At 35.4% G+C, this 26,375-nt stretch overlaps 1 protein-coding gene across 3 annotated transcripts in view; it reads right to left on the bottom strand.

Moving 5' to 3' along the window:
- Nucleotides 1-15,119: 15,119 nt before the first annotated feature.
- Nucleotides 15,120-26,375, bottom strand: part of LOC149806723 (nuclear transcription factor Y subunit gamma-like) — a 34,783-nt gene continuing 23,527 nt past the window's right edge. For all 3 annotated transcript variants that reach the window (XM_089956926.1, XM_089956927.1, XM_089956928.1), the window contains exons 8-10: nucleotides 23,526-23,714; nucleotides 22,475-22,606; nucleotides 15,120-20,870 (exon numbers count right to left, since the gene is read on the bottom strand). In XM_089956926.1, coding sequence (XP_089813052.1) covers nucleotides 20,766-20,870; nucleotides 22,475-22,606; nucleotides 23,526-23,714 — 426 coding nt within the window. In that variant the 3' untranslated portion in view covers nucleotides 15,120-20,765. The remainder of the gene's footprint in view (nucleotides 20,871-22,474; nucleotides 22,607-23,525; nucleotides 23,715-26,375) is intronic.

The following is a 26,375-nucleotide window of genomic DNA, read 5'->3' as shown; positions in this document are numbered from 1 at the left end:
TTGTGGGAGCATGATTACGATCGACGTTGCAAAACCGATCTCGAACATATTGCCGAAAGTTATGAACCATTTAACCCACGCGACAGTTTTTTTTGGAGAACGAAGCAATGATACCCACTTACTGTGCGGCGTGGACGAATCTCGGGAGAAGAAACCAAATACATCGATGTGTGTGCATTGAATCCTAGGGTGTAAAAATGTGCTCGATTCCCTTAAGGATATCATGCGTTTCTAACAAAACACATCGACGTGGAACACATTCTTCAATACGAAGGAGTGATCAAATGCAAAGTCTTACTTCCAATTCACTGTACTACCAAGTCAAGCCATATCATTTTCAAGGAAAACCGATGCTTTTTTATGCCGTACCTGTGCTGTAACATGTAATCAAAACCAATTTTGTTGCCAGATAGAGGAAATACACGCTTTGACAGGAATGTGGGTGATCGTCGAGTTGCTTCGAGCTCTGGATCAAGAATACCGTTTGTTAGAAGTCTTCGAAAGTTGACACTTTCCTACCACAAAACAATACCAAAAGGACGACGACTCCAATTAAAGAATTTGCTCAAGCTACGGCAATGCATATCTCAAACTGAAGCCAGAAACCAGTGTTTATCCCTGTTGGTGTCAGACCCCAGAAGACAAAGAGAAATTCAAAGAACGGTAACGTTGCACAGAAGGAATCGCAATGGAACACGTGGAAAAGAACGAAGAAAGACGTTCGTTTGCCAAAGTCATATTAAATCATTTACGTGAAAACTTGGGGCAATGTCCAATATTACCCAAGTTGGAATGCATTTCAGATCCGAGCCGCGGCTTTCAATTTGTGAACGACAAAGGGAAACTCGTGAAACAAATGGAAATTATCCGTAGAGTTTAGGTTCTGCTCAATTATGAAGAAACCTCCCGACACGCTTGGAAATGTCATCATTACAGTAAGTGACAGCAAATGTCAGTTTAAAATTGTGCAAAGCATTAGAACTTTTAGGAGATCGAGTTTTTTTACTATGACACGGACAGTTGTATGTACATTCATCGCCCTCAGACCCATCACCCAACAATCCAAAGGGATCGTTTAGATGCTTGGACAGACGAGTACCCAGTAGACACTGTCATCAGCTTTGCTAGCGGCGGCCCACCAAATTTGGCGGGTACACACAAAATTCGATGCAACGAAATGCTGGAAAATGTTAAACACTTAGGGGAATACAAAATAAGTTTACAAGAAGTATCTCATCAAGATGACACTCCTTTGTGACGTATTGTGTAATGCGGTATGGACTGAAATGTTCCCTTCGATATCCTTTACCACTGGATTCCGTTTGGCAAGTGTGTGAATATTTTATCAGTACCAACACATTGCTAGTTTAGAACAATACATTCTCTGCATTTGAAGTTTCGGGAACCCTTTTACAGAAAGTTTCTCAAGATGCAAGTGAAACGCAAACCAAAATCATCTCTCTATTTTGATTTTTTTACCATCGTTATTTCTAAAGTATACGGAGACTGGTTCTTTGGAAAATGTATAACAAGGAACAAAATGCGACATAGATATCAAAGTTTACCATGATACAACTTTTGTCTTTGGTGGCGCTCACCAATTAATTTGAACTTTTGAGAGAGTGACGTAGGTAAGGTGAAGTTGTTTGCATTTGTAAGATGCACAATGGAGATAATGTTGGTATACCTCTATGTTACTTTTATGTAATGTGGCTGACATTTCTTTGGATACTGTACTTGTGGAAATTGTACATGATCTAAGCACACGGTAGAGCAAAAGGGATGCTCCCCTGTGCTTGACAAATTAACCTGAATTAATCAAAAGTACACTAACTTTAGCAATTATTAAAATAGGGAAAACGAATTTTGCTGAAGTAGACAATAGCATTTACTGAAAGTGCAATGAACCAAGTACAAAATATCTGAAAAGTAAAAAAAGTTATCGGCTCTTTTTTCTACAATTTACCTCTGAAATCCAGGAAGTGAAAATGACCATGCGGAGCTAGCAGCTTTTTTAAACGAGCACATCTTAAGTGAGCCCAAGCTGTATATTCTAGAACCCATAGTACACCCATCAATCATATATCAAAATAAAGGGAATTAAAAGTTCTTTTAACAGCACCTAAGATATACAAAGTCTTTATTATATAGCCTGTATAACCAGTGAAGAAATCATGGGAAATTCTTTTTCCTTAAAATTCTAACCATATGCAAAATACGAAACTGTAGAGCGCCACCTTTAGCATAAAACACTTCGTGGAAGGAAGTCAATGACAATGTCCATAACATAGAGCATTACCAAGACCTTTTGCAACAATCGTTTCCACCATGTCACTTAACTGTAGTGTGCTTGTTAGTGACTAATTTTCTCGAATTTCATTCCTTGCAGTTTCGTTGTGGACAATTTATAAACAGTACATGCAAAGACATTATGACCACTCAAAATTTATTTGTACACGAGACACTCATTCTGTTAAAGGTGTTGCGATTTATGATCCATACTTCTCTACCTCTGCGTCAAGAAATGATTTCTTGTGCTTCATCGACTCTTCATGCTTACCAATAAGAGTACGTAATTCATGTACACGAATAGATTCACGGTGATGAACATTAAAGACATGAAAGATGTACATTACTGGAAAAGGTTTGGCTTTGATGTTCTGACATAAGTTGCTGATGTAGGGTTTGACGCCATTTTTCAGCAAAAGATAGGCTATAAATGGCGGCTAGTATAAATGGTTGAGGAAGAACACGGGAAAACCCATGAAAGAACCACCAACCCACGAGAAACTATAAATTTGATCAAAGAAAACAGGAAGAGGGAGAAACAATGGACAGTTTTGTTACAGCTTTCTATCTATGTGTTAGCAGATAATTGTAATTTCGGGCCACTACATGATGAAATGATCAGAGATCGACTTGTAGTTCCACCGCAAGATTCAAAACTGTCAGAAAAATTACAGTTATATGCAAATCTAACTCTAGAGTCTGCCCTTAGTCAAGCTCGACAAAATGAGGCTGTGAAAAAGCAACAATCAACTATACGAGCAACGGGAGAACGAAAGACTGCAATGGATACATGTAAATCGTCTTCACTGAAATATGGGAAACAGAAACATAAAATCCCAAATGTTCAACAGAACAATGTCAGCAGAAAAGGATGCATGAGAAGTAGAAAGTTAATCATTTTCGAGACCAATATCCAGCAAAAGAAGCAGAATGTCACACGTGTAAGAAAAGAGGACACTATGCAAAATGCTGTCTGTCAAAAGCCGCAGTTCGAACAACAGAACCGAGAACAGAACCTGGATTTATATGGACTATTAGCACAAGGAAGGGTCAGCTGTGAATAACGCGTGTGCAATTGAACAACGCTCCATGTATATTCAAGATCGATACTGGAGCTGATGTGACGGTAATTCCTGAGAGGGATTTACGACAAATCGGAGACCAAACACTACCAAAGTCTGATCGAAAATTGTATGGACCTGGAAACTCTGAACTTAAAGTGCTGAGAAAATTTACATGTGGACTGGAATCAAACAATGCGTTCAGTGTACAAGACATATTTTTTGTAAAGGGACTGAATCAGGCACTCTTGGGAAGATTATTGACAGGTAAATATATCCTCAGTAAATGCCTCAGATAAAAATTCACAAAATACAAGCAATATTCACGATAAATCAAGAAATTTAGGTAGGGATTATCGCGAGAAATTCAACAAATTTGTTTAAAGGTCTAAGGAAAACAAAATGATTCTATAACATACCTCTCGACAAAAAATGCCAAACCTTATGCCTTATCTAAGAAAGGTTCCTATCCCTTTATTGAATCAAGTTCAAGAGGAGCTGGATAGAATGGAAAAGATTGGTGTTATTTCAAAAGTAGAAAAGCCTACCGAGTGTTGCGCGGCAATGGTTGTCGTTCCGAAACCAAACGGTACGACAAGCCTTTGCGTGGATCTAACTAATCTGAATGAATCAGTTAAAAGGGAGAACTACCCACTACCATCAGTTGAAGAATCCCTTTCAAAATAGCAGGTGCAAAGGTTTTCACTAAACTTCATGCAAACTCAGGCTTTTGGCAGATAAACTTGTCAGAAGAGTCAAGCTGTCTTACAACTTTCATTACTCCTTTTGGTAGGTTTTATTTTAATCGCCTTCCATTCGGAATCAGTTTCATGCCTGCATTTTTTCAGAAAAGAATGTCAGAAACTCTGGAACGACATGGAGAACACTGTCACATGGACGATGTTCTTGTTTTTGGGGAAACGCAGAAACAGCATGATGAAAGACTAGAAATGGTCATCAAATCAATTCAAAGGGGGGCTCACTTAGAACGCTGAAAATTGTGGATTTTCGAGACCAGCCATTAGGTTTCTTGTGCATGTTGTTGACGAAAATGGTTGCCGACCTGATCCGGAAAACGTCAAAGCTATAACTGAAATGGAAACTGAGATACGACGATTTCTCGGTATGGCAAATCAGCTTGGAAAATTAAGTCGAAATATGGCAGAAAAATCAAAACCATTTCGAAAGCTTTACGAAAGGTAAAAACTCGTGGACTTGATGTCCAGATCAAGAGCAAGCTTTTAGAGATATCAAGCAAGAAATGAAATATTCGCCAAGTTTTGCACATTATGATCCAAATAGAGAAATAGTTGTATCTGCAGATGCATCTTCATTTGGACTAGGTGATGTGCCACAGCAGGAACACGGCAGCACTCTGAGACAGGTGGCGTTCGCATCGTGAGGTATGTCAGAAACTGAGCAACTATATGCTCAAATAGAAAAAAGGCCGTTGCAATCATTTGGGCCTGTGAACGCTTCAGTAGCTATTTAATTGGGTCACAAGTCAAACTTTAAGCTGGCCATAAGCCATTAGTACCACTAATGAGCACAAAAATCTTGGGAGATTTACCCCCTAGAATTCAACGCTTTAGAATGCGTCTGATGAGATTCAACTTTTGTATAGTTCATGTTGCTGGCAAAAATCTTATAACTGCTGATGCTCTATCCAGAGCACCTTTAACTTATCACTGACTGTGACAGAGAATTTCAGGCTGAAACTAACGCCTATGTTGATTTCGTAGTTAGTAATTTGCCTGCATCAAATGAAATAAAGTCTGAATATCGAAATGATTCGATTTGCAAACATCTTGTACAATTCTGTGAAAAGGGGTGGTCAGAGAAATCTGCTATTGACGGAAAACTTCAATCGTACTGGGCATATAAAATTGAATTCACAATTCAAAATGGTCTTTTAATGAAAGGTACACGCTTGGTCGTTCCAGAATCATTTCAAAAAGAAATCCTTGAGAGAATTCACAATGGTCACCAAGGCATGGTTAAATGCCAAGAACGCGCCAAAACGTCAGTTTGGTGGAAAGGACGAAGTACTCAGCTAGAACACTTGGTAAAGTCTTGCCAAAATTGCATTGAAATCTCGAGAGATCAAGCTGAACCAATGATACCAAATGAATTTCCAAGTCGACCTTGGCAGAGAGTCGCCTCAGACTTGTTTGAACTGAATGGTCAAACATATCTCTACGTGATTGATTGTTTCTCACGATACATCGAAATAGCAAAATTGCAAGGCACAGGTTCAAAAGCAATTGTCAATCATCTCCAATCATTCTTTGCACGACAAGGTATACCAGAAGTATTAGTTTCAGATAATGGTCCGCAATACTCAAAGAATTTGAGACAAATTATGGATTCAGGCATATTACAAGTTGTTCAAAATATCCAGAGCAATGGTCTGGCCAAAACAGCTGTTCAAACAATTACAAGAATGCTTAAAAAAGCAAAATATACTTACAAAGCTCTTTTGATATATCGCGCAACACCATTACCAAATGGATACATCCCTTTTGAATTATTGATGGGAAGAAAATTATAAATACTTTGCCAATGGCACCATACAACTTAGAGCCGAAATGGCCTGATTTAATGAAACTGAAGAAATCGGAAAACTACCAAATGCAAACTCAACAGAGAAATTATGATCGTCGATATCGAGCTCGAAATATAAAAAAACTTCAGGTAGGGAATAAAGAATGGATTAAAGATCATTTTTCTTCAGGTATTATTAAATCTGAGGCATCTACACCTCGTTCATATATAGTAGTAACTGACGAGGTAGTGATACGGCTTAATAGGAGAAATTTAATTCCCATGCCTACTACATTATCGTAGTCTCTCAGACTGACTGCTTCAAACCCTGATACTTTGACTGACTCAGATGAAAGCAAAGCAGTGCCAACAAGTCAAAAAGGATATCTCACACGTTCAGAAAGATTGTCAAAACCGCATGAGATACTGAACTTGTAAAAATGAAGCTGATGTAGCTTGTTTAGAAATGCGGTCATCAGATCACATTTCGTTTTAATGTAAACTTTTCAGGAGGGGAGATGTACTGCAAGCCTTAATCTAATTAGCTTTGTAAAATCACTGGACAGTAAAACAATCAGATATTCCACACTGGATTAAAACTGACACACACCAACAGTTGGTTTATATTATACGTTCACTAAGGTTTATGTTCCATTGGAAAAATACTCAAGGCAGTCTTTACTCCCCTTCCTAGCTGTATTGATGTCTTGTATTTAATAAAAAGTACAGAACAACTTCTGCAGTTATCCTTCAATAACAAATAGCATTACAACTAAGACCAACTTTTGTAAACAAAAAACAATGAGCAGACTATCCTGGATGCATCTGCTTACTTTGTACAGGATGTACGTTAGAAGTACCAAGTATCATGGCTGGTTAGAAGTACCAAGTATCATGGCTGGTTAGAAGTACCATGTATCATGGCTGGTTAGAAGTACCATGTATCATGGTTGGTTAGAAGTACCATGTATCATGGCTGATTAGAAGTACCATGTATCATGGTTGGTTAGAAGTACCATGTATCATGGCTGGTTAGAAGTACCAAGTATCATGGCTTGTTAGAAGTACCAAGTATCATGGCTGGGTTTTACCACGTTGTGATTAAGTTGCATCAAAGTGATAAAATAGTACCATAAAATGCTAAGCAACAAATCAACAAAATGACATGTCAAAATTACACAATTATGGCAACAAGTCAATAAAAATAGTTTTTAGAAATCAACATTTTTGGCTTGTCTTTGATGTTAATATTTTGTTGTCTTCGCATTTTACTGCATCATCACATTTCCACTTATTCGTCACATTTTCACCTTTCTATTGACATGGACTAAGTATGTAATATAGCTGTCATGTGCATGCCTTAAGGCAAAACAGCAAATGAAACATGGTCAAGTAGATATTACCATTTCATTTAAGTCATTCATTTTTTTTTATTTATAACTTTTTGAGAAATTTAAAATGTTATTTATCACATCCAAATCTTAAAAATTAATGTATGGCAGCATTGGATAATAGCCAATGTGTATGTCAACAGGAAGGTTACAACAGACCAACGTGACAAAGCACCAACCTACCAAAGCCAACATACACTAAAGCAGTAAAATAATTCTCTAGCTTTATGGTCTAAATTTGCAGCTCTAGCATATTTGAGGCTATGTTACACTTTTTGGGCATTTTACCTTGTGAGGGCTTCATCTTTGAGGCTATGTTACACTTTTTGGGCATTTTGCCTTGTGTGGGCTTCATCTTTGAGGCTATGTTACACTTTTTGGGCATTTTGCCTTGTGTGGGCTTCATCTTTGAGCTATGTTACACTTTTTGGGCATTTTGCCTTGTGTGGGCTTCATCTTTGAGGCTATGTTACACCTTTGGAGCATTTTGCCTCATGAAGGCTTCGTCTTTGAAGCTATGTTACACTTTTTGGGCATTTTACCTTGTGAGGGCTTCATCTTTGAGGCTATGTTACGCCTTTGGAGCATTTTGCCTTGTGTGGGCTTCGTCTTTGAGGCTATGTTACACTTTTTGGGCATTTTGCCTTGTGTGGGCTTCATCTTTGAGGCTATGTTACACTTTTTGGGCATTTTACCTTGTGAGGGCTTTGTCTTTGAGGCTATGTTACACTTTTTGGGCATTTTGCCTTGTGTGGGCTTCATCTTTGAGGCTATGTTACACCTTTGGAGCATTTTGCCTCATGAAGGCTTCATCTTTGAGGCTGTTACACTTTTTGGGCATTTTGCCTTGTGTGGGCTTCATCTTTGAGGCTATGTTACACTTTTTGGGCATTTTACCTTGTGAGGGCTTCACCTTTGAGGCTATGTTACACTTTTTGGGCACTTTGCCTTGTGTGGGCTTCATCTTTGAGCTATGTTACACTTTTTGGGCATTTTGCCTTGTGTGGGCTTCATCTTTGAGGCTATGTTACACCTTTGGAGCATTTTGCCTCATGAAGGCTTCGTCTTTGAGGCTATGTTACACTTTTTGGGCATTTTGCCTTGTGTGGGCTTCGCCTTTGAGGCTATGTTACACCTTTGGAGCATTTTGCCTCATGAAGGCTTCGTCTTTGAGGTTATGTTACACTTTTTGGGCATTTTACCTTGTGAGGGTTTCATCTTTGAGGCTATGTTACACTTTTTGGGCATTTTGCCTTGTGTGGGCTTCATCTTTGAGGCTATGTTACACCTTTGGAGCATTTTGCCTCATGAAGGCTTCATCTTTGAGGCTATGTTACACTTTTGGGGCATTTTACCTTGTGAGGGTTTCATCTTTGAGGCTATGTTACACTTTTTGGGCATTTTGCCTTGTGTGGGCTTCATCTTTGAGGCTATGTTACACCTTTGGAGCATTTTGCCTCATGAAGGCTTCGTCTTTGAGGCTATGTTACACTTTTTGGGCATTTTACCTTGTGAGGGTTTCATCTTTGAGGCTATGTTACACTTTTTGGGCATTTTGCCTTGTGTGGGCTTCATCTTTGAGGCTATGTTACACCTTTGGAGCATTTTGCCTCGTGAAGGCTTCGTCTTTGAGGCTATGTTACACTTTTTGGGCATTTTGCCTTGTGTGGGCTTCATCTTTGAGCTATGTTACACTTTTTGGGCATTTTGCCTTGTGAGGGCTTCATCTTTGAGCTATGTTACACTTTTTGGGCACTTTGCCTTATGAGGGCTTCATCTGAGTGATAACACAGCATGGCATATGCCACATACCACTGGAGTCTAATTTAAAACATCTGACATTCTGCAGCAAAAATTTCTTCATTGTTTAGCAGTACAGCCTTCAAGATGATTCTAGTTCCCTGACTGATGATAAAGATGCAATAGCAGTCTTAACCAAGCAATAAGCTACTAGCAACCTTTGAAAAAGATCACACCTGTAAAAGAATTGTCTTTATTCATGTTGATATTATCTGACAGCTGTTGCTGCATTCCTTCATGACCGCTCCGGTGGCCTAGTGGTTAGAGCGTCCGCCTTGGAAGTGGAAGGTCATGGGTTTGATCCCTGGCCAAGTCATACCAATGTCTTACAAATATGGTACTAACAGCTGCCTTGCTTGGCACTCAGCATTAAGAGGTTAGTGTTAGGACTGGTTGGCCTGGTGTCAGGATAATGTGACTGGGTGGGACGTTATGCTACATATCTGCGGCATGATACCCCAGTGCTAGACATCTAAATAAGCTGTCACACTGCAGACATCATAGCAATATGACTGAAAAACTGTTAAAGCTACATTAAAAATCCAAATCACACACACGCATTCCATCACATACAATTTTGTACAAATAATATTACTTTATATATGTACACTATGATTAAGCAAGTCTCAAAAAGACTAGCAATCAAGTTCATTTTGTTGAGATAAAAACAAAGGAAAAAATACATGTACTCATATCTCAATTAAATTAGTTGGCCAAGACTTTGAAAGAAAGATATCAATTCAATAATACTATAATGATATTAATTTGTCATTGCTCCTTTTTAAAAAACTGATAAAATCTGTTAAAATATTTAAGTACATCTTCTTAAAGGGCTCAGACCACTTCATCAATTTCATTGACATCAATGTTGATCTCTGAGGGAAATAAAAGTATGTTGCACACTAGTTGGCACAGGATGCAACATATGTACTTTTTGACTGAAGTTCCTGCTAATGAGCAATGAAAATGGGGTGCTTGAGGGCACTTTTCTGAGTCAAATATCGCTAAATGTACCTGTAAAAAGCTATACTAATCAACATTCTATCACCAGATAGGATAATATTGGCCTGCCAGAAAAAAATTGAAATCGTATTATCACACAGACACAATCTATTTTCACGTTAGAAAAATGGAGAAAAATCTTGGAAAACTAAAAAAGAAAATTTCACAATGATATTTGAAATCCTGTTATCGCACAGACAGAATTTATATGTAACTTAGAAAAACTATAAATACGTTCACGTTGATACTACTGTGAATACCCTAATCTTGAAGTATTAAGTACAGTATCAAATTCCCCAACCCCCACCCTCTTTGAGACTGGCAACCTGCTCAATTAATAATCTGTGGTGAAAATCCCCTATACATCAATGCTCTTATAATAATTTACTTTAAGACAGTTAAGTACGCTTTCATTACTGAGGTCAGGATGGTCACATTTATAATAAATGTAAACACGGCCTGTAATTCATAAACACATATTTGATCTACAATCTTGTCGAAAGCAAATATGCTAAAAAGTATGGCTCACCACTACAAAATGAAAAACACCTTTGCCCCTCTTTTTGCCCAATAGCTTTTGAACAAAACGAAAAATACCTTTGCCCCTCTTTTTGCCCAATAGCTTTTGTACAAAACAAAAAATACCTTTGCCCCTCTTTTTGCCCAATAGCTTTTGTACAAAACGAAAAATACCTTTGCCCCTCTTTTTGCCCAATAGCTTTTGTACAAAACAGACAACAGTGCAAATAATGAATTTAAAACAAAAAAACCTGAATTTTATTCAAGTCATCTGGTAGAAACCACAGACAATGATTAGGATTGGCAGAAAGATGCTTTAATACTGGTGTATTCAACAAGAAAAATATTTTGTACTCCTTCAGAGTCCAAGCGATCAAACCAATGTATAGCTTTATGTACATTTTCTAATGCTACATAGCAAAAGATAAGTAGCGGTATCCTCTCAGCATAAAATAGCAGCTGAATAAGAGTTTACAAATATATAAAATCTGCATATTGAAAGCCTGCAAAGCTAATCTATGGCAGTTCGAAAATCAAAAATATTTCATGATGTTGAATACTTTACGTAGAGTTTATCAATTTGCTTACAGCATTGTTCTTGCAATTATTAAATTTGTAGAATAGGGTTTATTTTTTATTGTCCAAGACACAAATCACAAACATGACACCTTATATCCCATCTCTCCCAGAACTTAAAGTTTAATGCCAATTTCGGTAAACAATGATGAAGTAATGCCATGACCACATCATTGCTAGCTGTAAAGTAAGAGATTTTTCAAAGTAGACATCTTTAAATAAATGTAGTTGTGATAAAACTAATTATATGGTCAAGTGAGGTTCAGATAAAAGTGATTTAACTGTACCTGAACAATAATGAACAAGTTCATTCATTGGCTTTTTAAAATATAGTATACTGAGAAATGTTTGCTTGGTTTGATTTCCAAAATCTGGTCACAATGTCCAAAAGCCAAAACTAATGGCAGAATTGAGTAATATAATTGGAACAAGAGGTATGTGTATATATAACAATATGTACACCATTGACCAAATGGCATATGATGTCAATTTTACTAAACTGAATATAACTGGAGAAAAAATTATTTCCCAAGCTTAAAAGAAATAATTAACATGCCTATTTGTTTGCTCATAATCACTGCTAATCAGATGCAAGATCACCTCATCTCATTAACATGTGCCAATCTCACTTTCAGTATTATAGAAAGTTTCAAAAACAATGATATAATATTCTTTAACAACTTTGAGCAAAATCTCATTAAAATTCAGTCTCCAGAGCTTTAAAAGCTCTGCTATCAGATACAAGATTACTATATCAATATGTATAGACTGACTGCCTATAACTACATTCACCTAACATCTTGATAACATAAAACTACAGAAATGGCAACAGGTTCAGGCAATCAAATACAAGATCGTGTCAATTATATATACTGATCTCAATCATGATTATGCTTAAAAGAGATCCTAATAACTTAAGCCTGATGAAAATCCTATCAACTACAGTGGTAATAGGCTATGCCATGCTGGTCAAACACTTATATCAACTCATAAATATGCATAGGTTTTGCTCACAAGACACATAAGCAGCTTGATAATATTAGCCTGTTTACCTAAAGTCTAATTAAAATTTGTGGTCAGAAACACCATCTCTATAGTGGAATGAAGCCCAGCCAATGAGATGCAGGATCACCTGATTATAATAAACTGATCTTACCCATAACAGAACTCTCAGGATATCTTGATGATAGAAACCTGTCAAGGCTGATAAAAATCTTTTCAGAAATTGAGTTGCTTAATTGGTGACAAGCTCAACTAATCAGATGCAAGATCACCATATTAATACAGAGTGACTATCGTTAATAACTGCACACGTTTAAGAGAAGATAATGACCGTTTGGATGTGGAGGCGAACCTTCTGTCTGCTGGGGTATCATAGTCACCCTGTCCCTGACAGGTTTCATTACAATTGTAATTCATCAGAGAGAATAATAAGGGTTGATCTGTTTGTTCAACTGATCACTTTTTGTTATGTCAGTGTGAGGTTTATATACCCCTCTGTTGCCAGTGCAGCTAGTATTGCAACTTTTAAGGTCATGTGACTACTATTGTCGTGACTTACAGCTGTAGCATCTGGTATCTGAAATAAACCATTATCTCATAGCCAGGTCTTGGATACAAAGAGAAATATTATTTAAAGAGAGGTATAAATAAAGAAATGATTAGCAAACTCTTATGAAGTTTTATTTTGATTTACAGAAGCTTAGTTCTATAAAGTTCATTCTGTAATGCAAAATATACTGCATGCTGTTATATTAGATGAATAGCACTTCAAGTTATTGCTAGATTGATATTCTTTTCTTTTGAAGATTTTTTTGCAGTCACTGCAAGATATTCTTCTAATATAACAGCATAACCCAGCTACAAGATAATAGTTTATTTCAGAATCTGGATGCTACAACTGTAAGTCACACAACCTTACAAGTAGCTATACCAACTGCAATGGAGTTGTAACAAGCAAATGATGCTGGATGGGCGATGAATACAAGACCATATCATTAGTTCAAACAGCATTATGGTTATACGAGGTAAAAACTACAAAACTGCACAAGCATGAATTTCTTCTCTCAGAAATTCTCCATATGGGATTATCTTTTAAAAGTCTATAAATCAAAACAAGGTAACTAGAATTCCTCCATAACAAAATCTATAATTCAGTGTAAATTTGAACATGATTGGAATAAAAAGCATTTAATATCAAATACAAAATGATGTCCTTAAAAACAACTTGAAATAAATTTCATTCTGTAACTGTGGTTATTTAGTTCCATGACTCTTGTCTCCGTTGTTCTTCTTCAGTGAAAATTGAAAGTAAATTGGGAATAAAACTAAAATTAAACTCCAGAAAACAAAGAAATTATGTTCGTATTTTAACGTGGATAATTGTAGAGAACATCATAAAAAAAAAATACTTATTATGCCTTGAAAACAGGATAAGTGATCATAAATCTGCATCAGTTTTATAAAGTTGAAATACTTCCATTCCCATGTACTTTCTATCAAATTTTATAACTTTTGCTCAATGGTTTTGGACAAGTCCTTTAAAGTTGACCATATCTGATTTAAAATCATATTATACATTAAAACATTAGGCCTTCATGACAGAATGATGTCATATTTGGGAAAATTCTGTTTAATGGTTTTTAAGAAGTTGTTCAAATGTCTTTTCTCTTTTCATTAATGGTCGCATCTGATGGTAGACTGGCTTGATTTTAGTAATAGTGGTCATATTTGATGGTAGACTGGTTTGATTTTAGCAATGGTGGTCATATGTGATGGTAGATTGATATTTTAGTAATGGTCATCATATCTGATGTTAGTTTTATATGATTTTAGTAATGGTGGTCATATCTGATGGTAGATTTATATGATTTTAGTAATGGTCATCATATCTGATGTTAGATTGATATGATTTTAGTAATGGTGGTCATATCTGATGGTAGATTTATATGATTTTAGTAATGGTGGTCATCTGTGATGGTAGATTGATATGATTTTTGTAATAGTCATCTGTGATGGTTGATTGATATGACTTTTGTAATAGTGGTCATATGTGATGGTAGATTGACATGATTTTAGTAATGGTGGTCATATGTGATGGTAGATTGATATGAATAAACTTGAGAGGCCTTTATGCAAAGTTGCTCTTTGCAAAGTTGGGTTAAAATTGGTTCAGAGGTTTTTTGAGAAGCTAAAAATAGCAAAACTGTAGATGGATTAGGGCTGCCACAGACCAGACACAGGATCATATTGTAAGTTCACATGCCCTTATGGCTATCTAAACTACAAACAGTATGTTTACAGTAAAACTTATGTAATCAGGCCATTAATATAAGCAAGACTTGTGAATAGATTCAGCCTGAATCACACTGTTATCTAACAAGGTTCTCATTAGGCAGCTAGCTTAACAACATTCTATCACTGTAACCAAGGCAGCTAGCTTAACAACCTTCTATCACTGTAACCAGGGCAGCTAGCTTAACAACCTTCTATCACTGTAACCAAGGCAGCTAGCTTAACAACCTTCTAGCACTGTAACCATCTATTTTCAAATACTAGAATATATTTTGTTACAATTTTGCATTGACCAGGGTTTATGCTTTTGAATATGTGCCAGAAAACTGGATTTGCAACTTATTATTATTCAAAGTTACAATCAAATGCAAAGGATCTATATATATACTTTTATGTACAAGTTATTCTCAAAATATTTACATGAGTGTCACATGCAATAATATAATATATGCCAATTATATATTTATAATGATACAGATTTAAGGCTAGTAAATGATCTCTGAAATTAAATCAACACTTTGGTGTTTTCCATTATTTAATTTAATATCGGCAAATATTTTTTAAAGCAAATGGACAAATTCTGCAGGTGCAATTGAAAGATACCAGAATACTTAAGGGCCAAATAAGACACTTTACTCTGCACTGTCATTCTATCATTTTATTGGCTTCTTTGATCATATATGGCAAAAAATGAAACATTAAAATCTGTCAGTTCTTACAACAAATTTGTGTATCTTCTTCAACTTCACATTGAAAAAAAAAAGATCTTGACAGAGCATCCCAAACATGAGGGTAAAAAATACAGTACTCACCAACTTGAATGCTCTCCATGAACCATAGAATGTAATGCTTTATAATAAGACTGCCTTATAATTAAGTATGTGATAAAGACTTCCCTCATTATAATGCTATGGACAGCATAGCATTATGACAAGGGAATAGTGTATCATGTACTTAAGAGAGTATACTGCCTTATAGTGAGACTGCTTTATAATTAAGGATATGATACAACATTCCCTTATTATAAACCTGTCCAAAGAAGCCAGAGTATCCTGCCTTATAGTGAGATTGCCTTATAATGAAGTACATCATACAGTATTCCCTCATTATATTGCTGTCCATAGAAACCATATAGTATACTGCCTTAGTGAGATTGTCTTATCATGAAGTACATGATACAGTATTTCCTCATCATATTGCTGTCCACAAAAGCCATAGAGTATACTGCCTTATAGTGAGATTGCCTTATAATGAAGTATGTGATACAGTATTCCCTCATTAAAATGCTGCCCACAGAAGCCATAAGGTATACTGCCTTTTAGCAAGATTGCCTTATAAAGGAGTACATGATACATATAGTTTAACTACCACTTAAGAGGGCCCTAAGTGGCTGAGTGGTCTGAAGCGCTCACCATTACAGATCAATGCCATCTCACCTGTGTGGGTTCAAGTCTCAGGTTCGGCCTATGTGGGTATGTGAGAAAGCTTACCAGTAGCTTCTCTTGGGTTGGTGGTTCTTTCTAGGGTTTTCCTTGGTTCTTCCTCCACCATTATTACTGGCTGCCATGTATAGCCTATCCTGTGCTGAAAAATGGTGCTAAACCCTACAACAACAACTACCACTCAATCAAATGGGGACCCATGACCATTTTCACTTTATAACAGGATTCATATTACAATAAAGGGCCTTGTTAGAGGAACCATTTTATCATGAAGGGCTTTATATTGAGGGAGTGCTGCAAAATACTTTATTAACACAAGCAAAGGCTTTATACCCAGATCTAACAATGTATAATGTGGCAGCAGATCTGGGTCTATGATGTCTGGTCTAATTATGATTTGAAGCAGACAATATTGACCTAGATCTGTAATTTTAACAGACTGTGAGCAATCTGAAACAAAGACTGATCTTCAGTCAAAATCTGCATGTGATCTGTGTGTCAGATTTGGATTCTTAACCTAGCTTTAACAATTTTTCAGCCCTATGGCTACAGTGTCTGCAGTGTGGCAGTTTATAGTGATGTCTAGCACTGCAACATCATGCCGCAGACATGTAGCATCATATCCCACACAGTCACATTATCCTGACACCAAGCCAGCCAATCTTAACACTAACCTCTTACTGCAGAGCTCCTAGTGAGGAAGCTACCATTTTTATGTCTTTGGTATGACTCAGCCAGTGTTTGAACCCGCAACCTCCTGCATCATAGGTGGATGCTCTCACCACTAGGCCACTGGAGTGGTGTTTGTGATCTAATAGGTTAAATACTGTGACCTTCTGATATATTTGTGTATATATTTTACAGACATATATGAGGCATAGGGATCATAGTAGTTTCAAATATTTCAAGCAAACTGACTTCTCTCTCCTGTCCAATTAAAATAGTGAAAATATGAGAAAATAGGAAGCAGTGAGTTAGATGTGAAATTCTGTAAATGAAGTTGTCATCAACAGGTATTTTGCTGCTTTTGCAAGTCATATAGTATTAAACAGTTAAACAAACCCACTCATCCTATGTTATGAAAATATCTAAAACTTTCTTAACCCTGAACAAGTAAGCTGCATAATATAGTCAATAGTAACTATTTTGCCTTGTTTACCTGGCAGAATGATTTCTTGAGAGACAATATTATCCTGTCTGCTTCCTCAGAATGGATGCCAAGTTGATTCTTTGTGCAATAAATGGGAACACTTTGTTTTGCTTTGAACATCACTATGATGTATATTTCAAGTCTGCATAAACTTCATATAATTTGAAAGGTTTTGATAATTCAACAACCTGCTGCAATGTATCTCAGATTTTCTTATTCAGATGAGACCGTAAGAGTATTGTAAATGGTACATTATACACCTACCATGTGGTAAATAGTATTACAGTGTGACCCTGCTATAACACAATGGTTGGGATCCAGAACCTGACTGTGTTGTGTACCAAACCATGTTATAACCAACTAAGTCAGTTAGCTGAAGAAAATGCAGCATGCAACAACAACAAAAATCTGTGTGTGTGAATAATAAAAGTGGGTACAAATATATGTGGTATTGATTAAACGAAGACAACACTAATCTGAAATACACTTGTATATTGATAACGTACATTTGTGTAGCATTATCCATAAAACATTAAGTACTGTACATGTATATGAAAAATCCATGAATTCGAGTATATACCACGCTATAAAATTCATGTCTCAGTCACATCCCATTATAAGACATAAATAACACATATATAAAAGAGGAAGTCTTTGTTTGTTTTAATATCCCATTGTCAAAATAAATGTCATTAAACAATTCAATATCATATTCACTGTCGCTGGTAGCATGTGGCTTTAGTAGTTTACATGCTACATGCACATGCACTTAAATTGGCCTAGATTTTGGTCAGCCTGAGGCAGCTATCATCTTGCAGAGACTACCCTGGGAATAGGGAAATGAAAATGTGAATAAATTAAAAAGTTTAACTTTATGACCAGATATCTTTGGTTTCAAAATACTGGAAACTTAACTTGTGCTTTACGTCGCCACTGGTAGTGATTGTAAGCATAAACTGTTAACCTGCAAAATGGAAACTTTAACACCACAACAAATGTATTCAAGTCACTTTGGAAAATGCAACATTCTGTCAGATTCCATCGCTTTTATTTAAGTCTGGTGCTGACTTCCTTTGACAAAAGGTGCTTTGTTTTACTGAAGATTGCAGTCATCTTACTTTGATGAAGGAAACATGTGTTATTGAAGTCACCACTTAAGGCCAACTTTGAAGGACCCAAACAATGCCCAATTGTTATTGTGGCAGCAACATCAAATAATTGCAGAACACTGAGATTTTTCATTTGCTATTTACACAGAACAAATTTGCTGTCATTTGGTTGATTCTAGCTATTCTTGTTCCTGCCATCAGAGGGTGGTTGATTGTAGCTAGTCTGGCAGCATGACTATTCGAGTGTACCACTGTGTACAGTATTCAGGCCAGATGCCAGTATAAGTGGATGATGATATAACAATGCACTGCTAAGATGGTTTAAAAATATAAACAAATGATTTTTTTTATGTAACAATAGAAAGATTCCAGTGCATTTTATATCCAAGTCTGTGGCTTCCTTTCATGGTGTCTTTGAATTTCTTTGCTCCAAACCCCAGATTGTATACACAAATTTAAAGAGCCAACAATGATGTCACCCCAAGAAATGCCAAATGTGTACATTTTGTCACCAATAAGGAAAAAAAAATTCAGAATTTGAGACATTCACGAAGCCCAGCATATCCCTGAATAAACCTTTAACAAGTTATTTTTAATACTTTTAAGAATATTTTTTATATACAAGAAAAATACATGTACAGGAAATATCAGGAACCATGTCACATCATCTTGTATTCAAAATCAAGTGATCTCTTCCTGAAAATTATAATAAACATTTTACACAATTTTTTGAACATTTAAGAAAATAAAATTATTTTTCATGTACAAGAAAATTACATGGATTTGAAATTTCAGAGCCATGCCACCATTGTGTTAAATCTGAATTCATGTTATAGCAGAGCATGCTATATTATGCTTCTTAAAACCCTCTTTCATTGAATCTGAAATCGAAAGGTGATTTTCTTGTCTTAAATACAATCCATCCGCATCAACTAGTCTAGGTAAAACACAGAATTATTTTTATTTTCGGAAACCATTTTTCTTCTTCCATTTTCAGTGAACTTGACCTCAAAATTTTAATTTGCCTTTCATGTGTTATGAGCAAGCCATTTACAAAGTCTGATCATGGATTGTATCATAGGACTTAAGTTATTCTGTGCAAACATTCTTTCTTGTGAGTCCCTCTGACCTTGATTTTAACTACAAGCCATCTACAAAATTTAGCCAAGGCACATGGTAGTTTTGTGGAAATCACTTTTCCTAGCTTCTGTTCGTGTAATCTTGACTGGAGAATAGCCATCTTTCTTTCCTCAACTGCAATCCATTCACAAATTTATGCTTAATGTCAGTAATAGAGAACTCGAGAGATCACGAAGAAACAATTTTCCTGTCAGTCCCTGTGACCAAGACTTTTGGCCGTATGAGCCTGAATTCAATAAGTTTCTTCCCTGCCACAAATGCAACATACTTACAATATATGGTGGATAACTCAAATTACTATGTGAAAATTAGAGGAAATGGATGGATGGATGTGGATGGATGGATGGACATTACAAAATGACACACACTACCTTGTCAGGTGTATAAAAATGAGAGACCCAAGTGGTCATGAGATTATTCACCTCACAAACATCTGCATATTAGCCAAATGAAAGAATAATTGGCCAAGAAATCTGGGTCAGCATAAAGTGCTTCCCATGTTGTTGGTTGCATACATTATAAAAACAACTGTTCAAGATTTCATAAGCTTTCATATCTTCATCCATATTTGATGACACATCTTCATTTGCCTAATATAATGGAAAGTCTCTTTGCCAGAATGCTTTCTGTCAAAGTTTGTAAAATTCTGTTACACAGTTTTATTAAATAAAAATGTGTAAATGTTTTTCAATATTTTTAACAGCAGACATATGGGTTGGCAGATTATCATCATTTATATAAATGTGAAAGGCCTTCAAGCTAGGATACACCATATGAAATTTTGTCAAAATTCCAGTAGTGGCTTTTCAGAATATGTTGTTTTCAGTTTTTGCAGCCATATTTGATGACAGATTGCTATCAACTGTACAGACATAAAAGTCATTTATGCCACAATACTTTCTGTCAAATTTGGTCAAAATATATTCAGCAGTTTTCCTGAGTTGTCTTTTCAAGGTTTTTCTATTTCCAGTGGCAGATCAGTATTATCTGTATAAATCTGAAATATATGTCACAGGATGCTTTTCTTAAATTCTGCTAAACAGCTGATGAGAAGAAGTAATTTGAAGATTTATCTATTAAAAATAACAGCAGCTGTACTTGATGGTGACCATCATATTGTTTTACAAAATATAAAGCCATCAATGCCAGGATGCTTTTGTCAAACAAAGATAAAATTGTTTTTGAGAACAAATTGTTTAAAGTTGTTTTCATTTTAGTAACAACAGAAGCCATATTGGACAATATCTTGGTACCTATTTAAAAAATCTGAAGAGCCTTGTTATTAAAGTAAGCCCATAAAATTACGTCTAAAACTGGTCAAGAGTTTTTTTAAAAAAAGTAGTAAATAGTAATTGTGAAAAGATGATGCACGTCACATGAATAACATAAGCTGATCTGGACATATGGCTTGGTAAGCAAGTGAAAAGTTCTTTCAAAGTGACACGATCTCAGCTCTGTGCTCCATCTGTCTGATCATGATCCCCTCCTGCTTGTTGAATATAAACTTGTTGACCCCCACCTGCAGCTAACTGCTGAACTTGATACACTGCTGACTGGAATAGGACGAGGAAACAAAATTCCTTTAGAGACATAAATTACAAAAAGGGAAACAAAAGACAATGTCAAATAATAAATGGACATATTAATAGATATCACACCAATTTCTTTTTGATAGGACCATGTTCAAAGATAAGCTATCTCTGTCTCTGTCTCATTAAAAGATATCACACCATAGTTTCTTTTTTTATAGGACCATGTTCAAAGATAAGCTATCTCTGTGTCCCTCTCAATGGAGAATAACTTTTATTTGATCAACAGGTGCAAGAAATATTTTGATGGAATGTCTTTGTCATGGTTATCCATCTTCTAACTTTTAAATTCTAACATACATATATGTAATCAAATTTAAACAGTTATATTACAAACAACATACATTACTGGTACATGCAGCTTTAGTACAATCACATCTGATCTGTTAATTTTCAATACTGATGGTCATGTAATTGTCTAAAATACTCAATGTGGGATGCTATATTTTTTCATTAACGATCTCTTCCCCAAAATTAAATATTATTTACACATTATTTTTTGTACTTTTGGAAGAATTATTTTACATATGAAAAATATGATAAATAGATTCAGATGACATAATCCATATATAAGTCGATTCAGAGTTTAAGACAAAGTTAAGATTTTCAAAAAGTATTGTCTTATAGGCCGGCAAATATGGTACTTGTTCAGACAGGTATTTTGAGCAAATAAAATATCTTTACTTCTTAATTTCATTTTTAGATTCTTATTTATTAAACTTAACCCATACCATAGGGCTATATGGTTTTGTAGCTCAAGATCCAGCTGGGCTAAATTGTTATTAAAATATAAACAAAAATTGCACTCTACTTTTAAATTGTCTGTATTTTAATTTGGCCTTTTAGTTTACCTTTTTCTACATATCAAAATACCACTATTTTTGTCCATACAGTACGTATATCAGAATCACATTTTACATCATTTTCAGGTTCAAAATCACTCATTAGTATCTCCATTAACACTTTCCCAGCTCCAATAGTCTGATATACGTCCTAACTTTAAAAATGAATTGGCTTCATCACCATCATCATTCAGTATTTGGTTCATGAAATTGTCATTCAAAGACGAACCACACTGGATTCAGCCATTTTGGCTTTTCTTTGTAGCCTACATTATAAACGTGCATTTGTAAAACTTTCTAGATGCAAGGTTCAAACTACAACATAATGCATATTCTGGAATCCAATGTGCCAATCAAATATAGTTTCAGAACTATTCATGTCAAGCCAAAGAACCCAGATATGTAAAATGTTACAAGGAAAGACAAGTCACAACAAGTGCTACAATACCTCCACCGGTGTGACTTATGTCACAATAAGAACTTTAAGAGTGAATGGCTGAATAAAAATTGCTAACTCTATATAGTCCATTTTCATAAGCACAATTTTAAACTAATTTGTGGGAGTTCTTGCGCATCACTGGTCTCCAAGTGTGCAAATTCATACAAATTTTGCGAATTTTAAACAATTGCTGTCCATGGCAGCATCTCTTTATCCATGCTATCTAGTGACAGACAACAATGATGGTTGAGCTGCATAGTTACTTTGAAATCAAATGCTTTTCTAACCTGTGCAAATTGATTGGCTTGGTCTGCTTGCATTGACTGGGTTCCTGAGGTCTGGATAATGATTGGTTGATTTGTATGCTTTCCTTGTAACTGCATCTGAATGGCCTGCAGTTGTGCTTGGGTTAACTGGATCTAAAACAGGAATGAAATTAAACTTCACTATGGCAAGGTAACTATGCTGTAAACAGGTAAATCAAAAAAAGATGCATTACAAGTCTGATCACTGTTTACTCCAAGATAGTATGATGGCGCAATGGATGAATGGACAACAACTCAAACTTATACAACCAATCAATACTTAGTGTCTCTATTGCTCATGAACACACTTAAGAAACACAGTTTATTCATTTTTAAGATAAACTTTTATTTTAAAAAAAGAAAATTATCCAATTAAATCATCGTATCAATCATCATTATCTCCCCAAAGAAATACAACTTGGGGTAAAGATATAATATTTCTGCCAATCAAATTTATAGCAGGAAATTGTATCAGCTATTAATAGATGTAACATCAAATATGAATTGATCAACAATTTTGAGAAATAGTAGATGCATAAATTAATTAAACCAATTCCTTTTACGGTTGAGTAATCATTATAGTTTTAAAAATGCAACATTAAAAAAGAAAGCAACAAAGGAAACTAAACCTTTGGATCATAAATGACTCTTCTTCAGAAATAGTGAATATTGTAGACAAAATATGACTGGTTCTTGTTTCTCTTACAAATAAAGTGTCTGATCTGGTGTGTGCATGCATGAGCATGTGTACACACTCACATACACAGAGCAGAACCCATCTTGAAAGATCATCCATTATCCTGTCAAAACAAAATCATGGTTATTCAAGATGTGTTCTCTTACATGACAGATGATAACACTATATAATCAATAAATGTGTTCACTGACAATCTGGTCTCAAGTCAGGTAGTCTCTCATGGGTGTCTTTTTTCTGTATGTATAACAAGATTACAAGTGTGATTCAGTTTCACTGTGAATGAGTTACTGAGACTATCAACAAACAGTTCAATGAAAAATTCTAAAAGATACATACTGGTATATTTTGGACCTCTCCTGTGGCTGTAATGACCTGCTGGAAAACTTGTGTCTGCTGTGTCTGTTGCTGCTGAGGTTGAGTGGGTTGAGTTTGCTGCACATGCTGAATCTGCTGGACTGGTTGTTGAACTTGTGATGTGTGTTGCACCTGTGGGGCCTGGATTGTAATAACCTGTGGCTGCCCAGTCTAGAATTTTAAAAAAATGTTAGGAAATATGATGTATTGTCAACAGATGAGTTGTAAAGTATACTGACAAAGCTGTAACTGTATGTCATATGACTTGACAAAGCTGTAACTGTATGTCATATGACTTGACAAAGCTGTAACTGTAAGTCATATAACTTGGCAAAGCTGAAATTATATGGCTTGACAAAGCTGTAATGTTGTGACATATGACTTGGAAAGCTGTAACTGTGTCATGATTTGGCAAAGCTGTAATTGTATGTTATATGATTTGACAAAGCTGAAATATTATTGATATATGACTTGACAAAGCTTTAATATTGTCATATGACTCAGAAAGCTGTAACTGTATGTCATATGATTTGGCAAAGCTGAAACTGTTATAAGACTTGACAAAGCTGTAATGTCATGTCATATGACTTGGAAAGCTGTAACTGTATGTCATATGACTTGGCAAAGCTGTAACCACATGTTATATGACCTGACAAAGCTGTAACGTTATGTCATATTACTTCACAAAGTATTAAGGATGATCACCCTTTCATCATCCAAACTCATATAAAAATTATTGGCCATTGTAAATTTCCTGTGCTACTCTTATATCTATCCAAGAGTAAGGATTGTTACAGAGGAAATTAGGATTAAAAATATCTGAAAATTCCTCAATTTTTTAGTAAAGATAAAAAAGCACAGACCCCTTTTATATGATTTAAAAAATGTTTGTTGGTGTGTTAACTTTTTCACAGTGTGATACAGTTACTGAACTCATGTCTGTCAGCACAACAGAAAGCCTGTGTGACTAGTTTACAGCAGGTCAGAAACTGCATAAGATTTCCTGAGGTACCAAATATTCTTTGTTGACTTTAGTACTTTCTCTAATAAGACCATCACTGTGATTGTCAAAATTAAAATTGTGTCAGTCTTTTGTCTTTCTTACTATTTATTAAGAAATAGTCAAAACCACATCATTCTATGCTCTATCTCTTCCAGTATGTTCTATCTCTTCCAGTATGTTCTATCTCTGTCAGAGTTCATTCTGCTACAATACTTACTTAACAAGTGAAATCATAATGGAATGATCATGCCATTTTGAGATGTGCATTAAGCATTAATTTTACAAAAGCCTTAAAGAAAAAAATGGACAAAAATATTAGCAATGAATGTACTTTAGCAATGCTTATTCATGTCTGCTACAATATTAAAAATTTTACAAAATTATAGTGTGGTGGAAATAGAGCTGAATCTTGCATAATAGGACTGGAGGTAAGATTTGACCTGAGCAAGTTAGAATTTATAGAAAACAGTTTCTTAGATCTGGCATTATGTACATGCCATAATGAACATTGAAATGATCAAATATGTTTTTAACTACACACTGGCAATAAAATGAATAAACTGCACACCGACAATATAATGAATAAACTGCACACTGACAATAAGATGAATAAACTGCATACTGACAATCAGATGAATAAACTGCACACTGACAAAAAAGAGGAATAAACAGCACACTAACAATAAAATTAATAAACTGCACACTGACAATAAGATGAATAAACTGCACACTGACAAAAAGATGAATAAACTGCACACTGACAATAAAATTAATAAACTGCACACTGACAATAAAATTAATAAACTGGACACTGACAATAAGATGAATAAACTACACACAGACCAAAAGATGAATAAACTGCACACTGACAATAAGATGAATAAACTGCACACAAACAAAGAGATGAATAAACTACACACTGACAATAAGAGGAATAAACTGCACACTGACAATAAATTGAATAAACTACACACTGACAATAAAATTAATAAACTGCACACTGACCATAAGATGAATAAACTGCACACGGACAAAAAGATGAATAAACTGCACACAGACAAAAAGATGAATAAACTACACGCTGACAATAAGAGGAATAAACTGCACACTGACAATAAAATTAATAAACTGCACACTGACAATAAGATGAATAAACTGCACACTGACAACAAGAATAATAAACTGCACACAGGCAAAAAGATGAATAAATTGCACACTGACAATAAGATGAATAAACTGTACACAGACAAAAAGATGAATAAACTGCACACTGACAATAAGATGAATAAACTGCACACCGACAACAAGAAGAATAAACTGCACACAGAAATAAAGATCAATAAACTGAACACTGACAAAAAGATCAATAAACTGAAAACTGACAAAAAGACGAATAAACTGCACACTGACAAAAAGATGAATAAACTGCACACTGTCAAAAAGATGAATAAACTGCATACTGACAAAAAGATGAATACACTGCACACTGACAATATGATGAATAAACTCAACACAGACAAAAAGATGAATAAACTGCACACTGACAGAAAGATGAATAAACTGCACACAGACAAAAAGATGAATAAACTGCACACTGACAATCAGATGAATAAACTGCACACAGACAAAAAGATGAATTAACTGCACACTGACAAAAAGATGAATAAACTGCACACTGACAAAAAGATGAACAAACTGCACACTGACAAAAAGATGAATAAACTGCATACTGACAAGAAGATGAATAAACTGCACACTGACAACAAGACTAATAAACTGCACACTGACAATAAATGTAATAAACTGCACACTGACAATAAGATGAATAA

This window comes from Sinohyriopsis cumingii, chromosome 1, assembly GCF_028554795.1.
Source record: "Sinohyriopsis cumingii isolate HCF-2022 chromosome 1, ASM2855479v2, whole genome shotgun sequence".
NCBI lineage: Eukaryota > Metazoa > Mollusca > Bivalvia > Unionida > Unionidae > Sinohyriopsis > Sinohyriopsis cumingii.
This window is presented reverse-complemented; position numbering and strand designations above follow the sequence as displayed.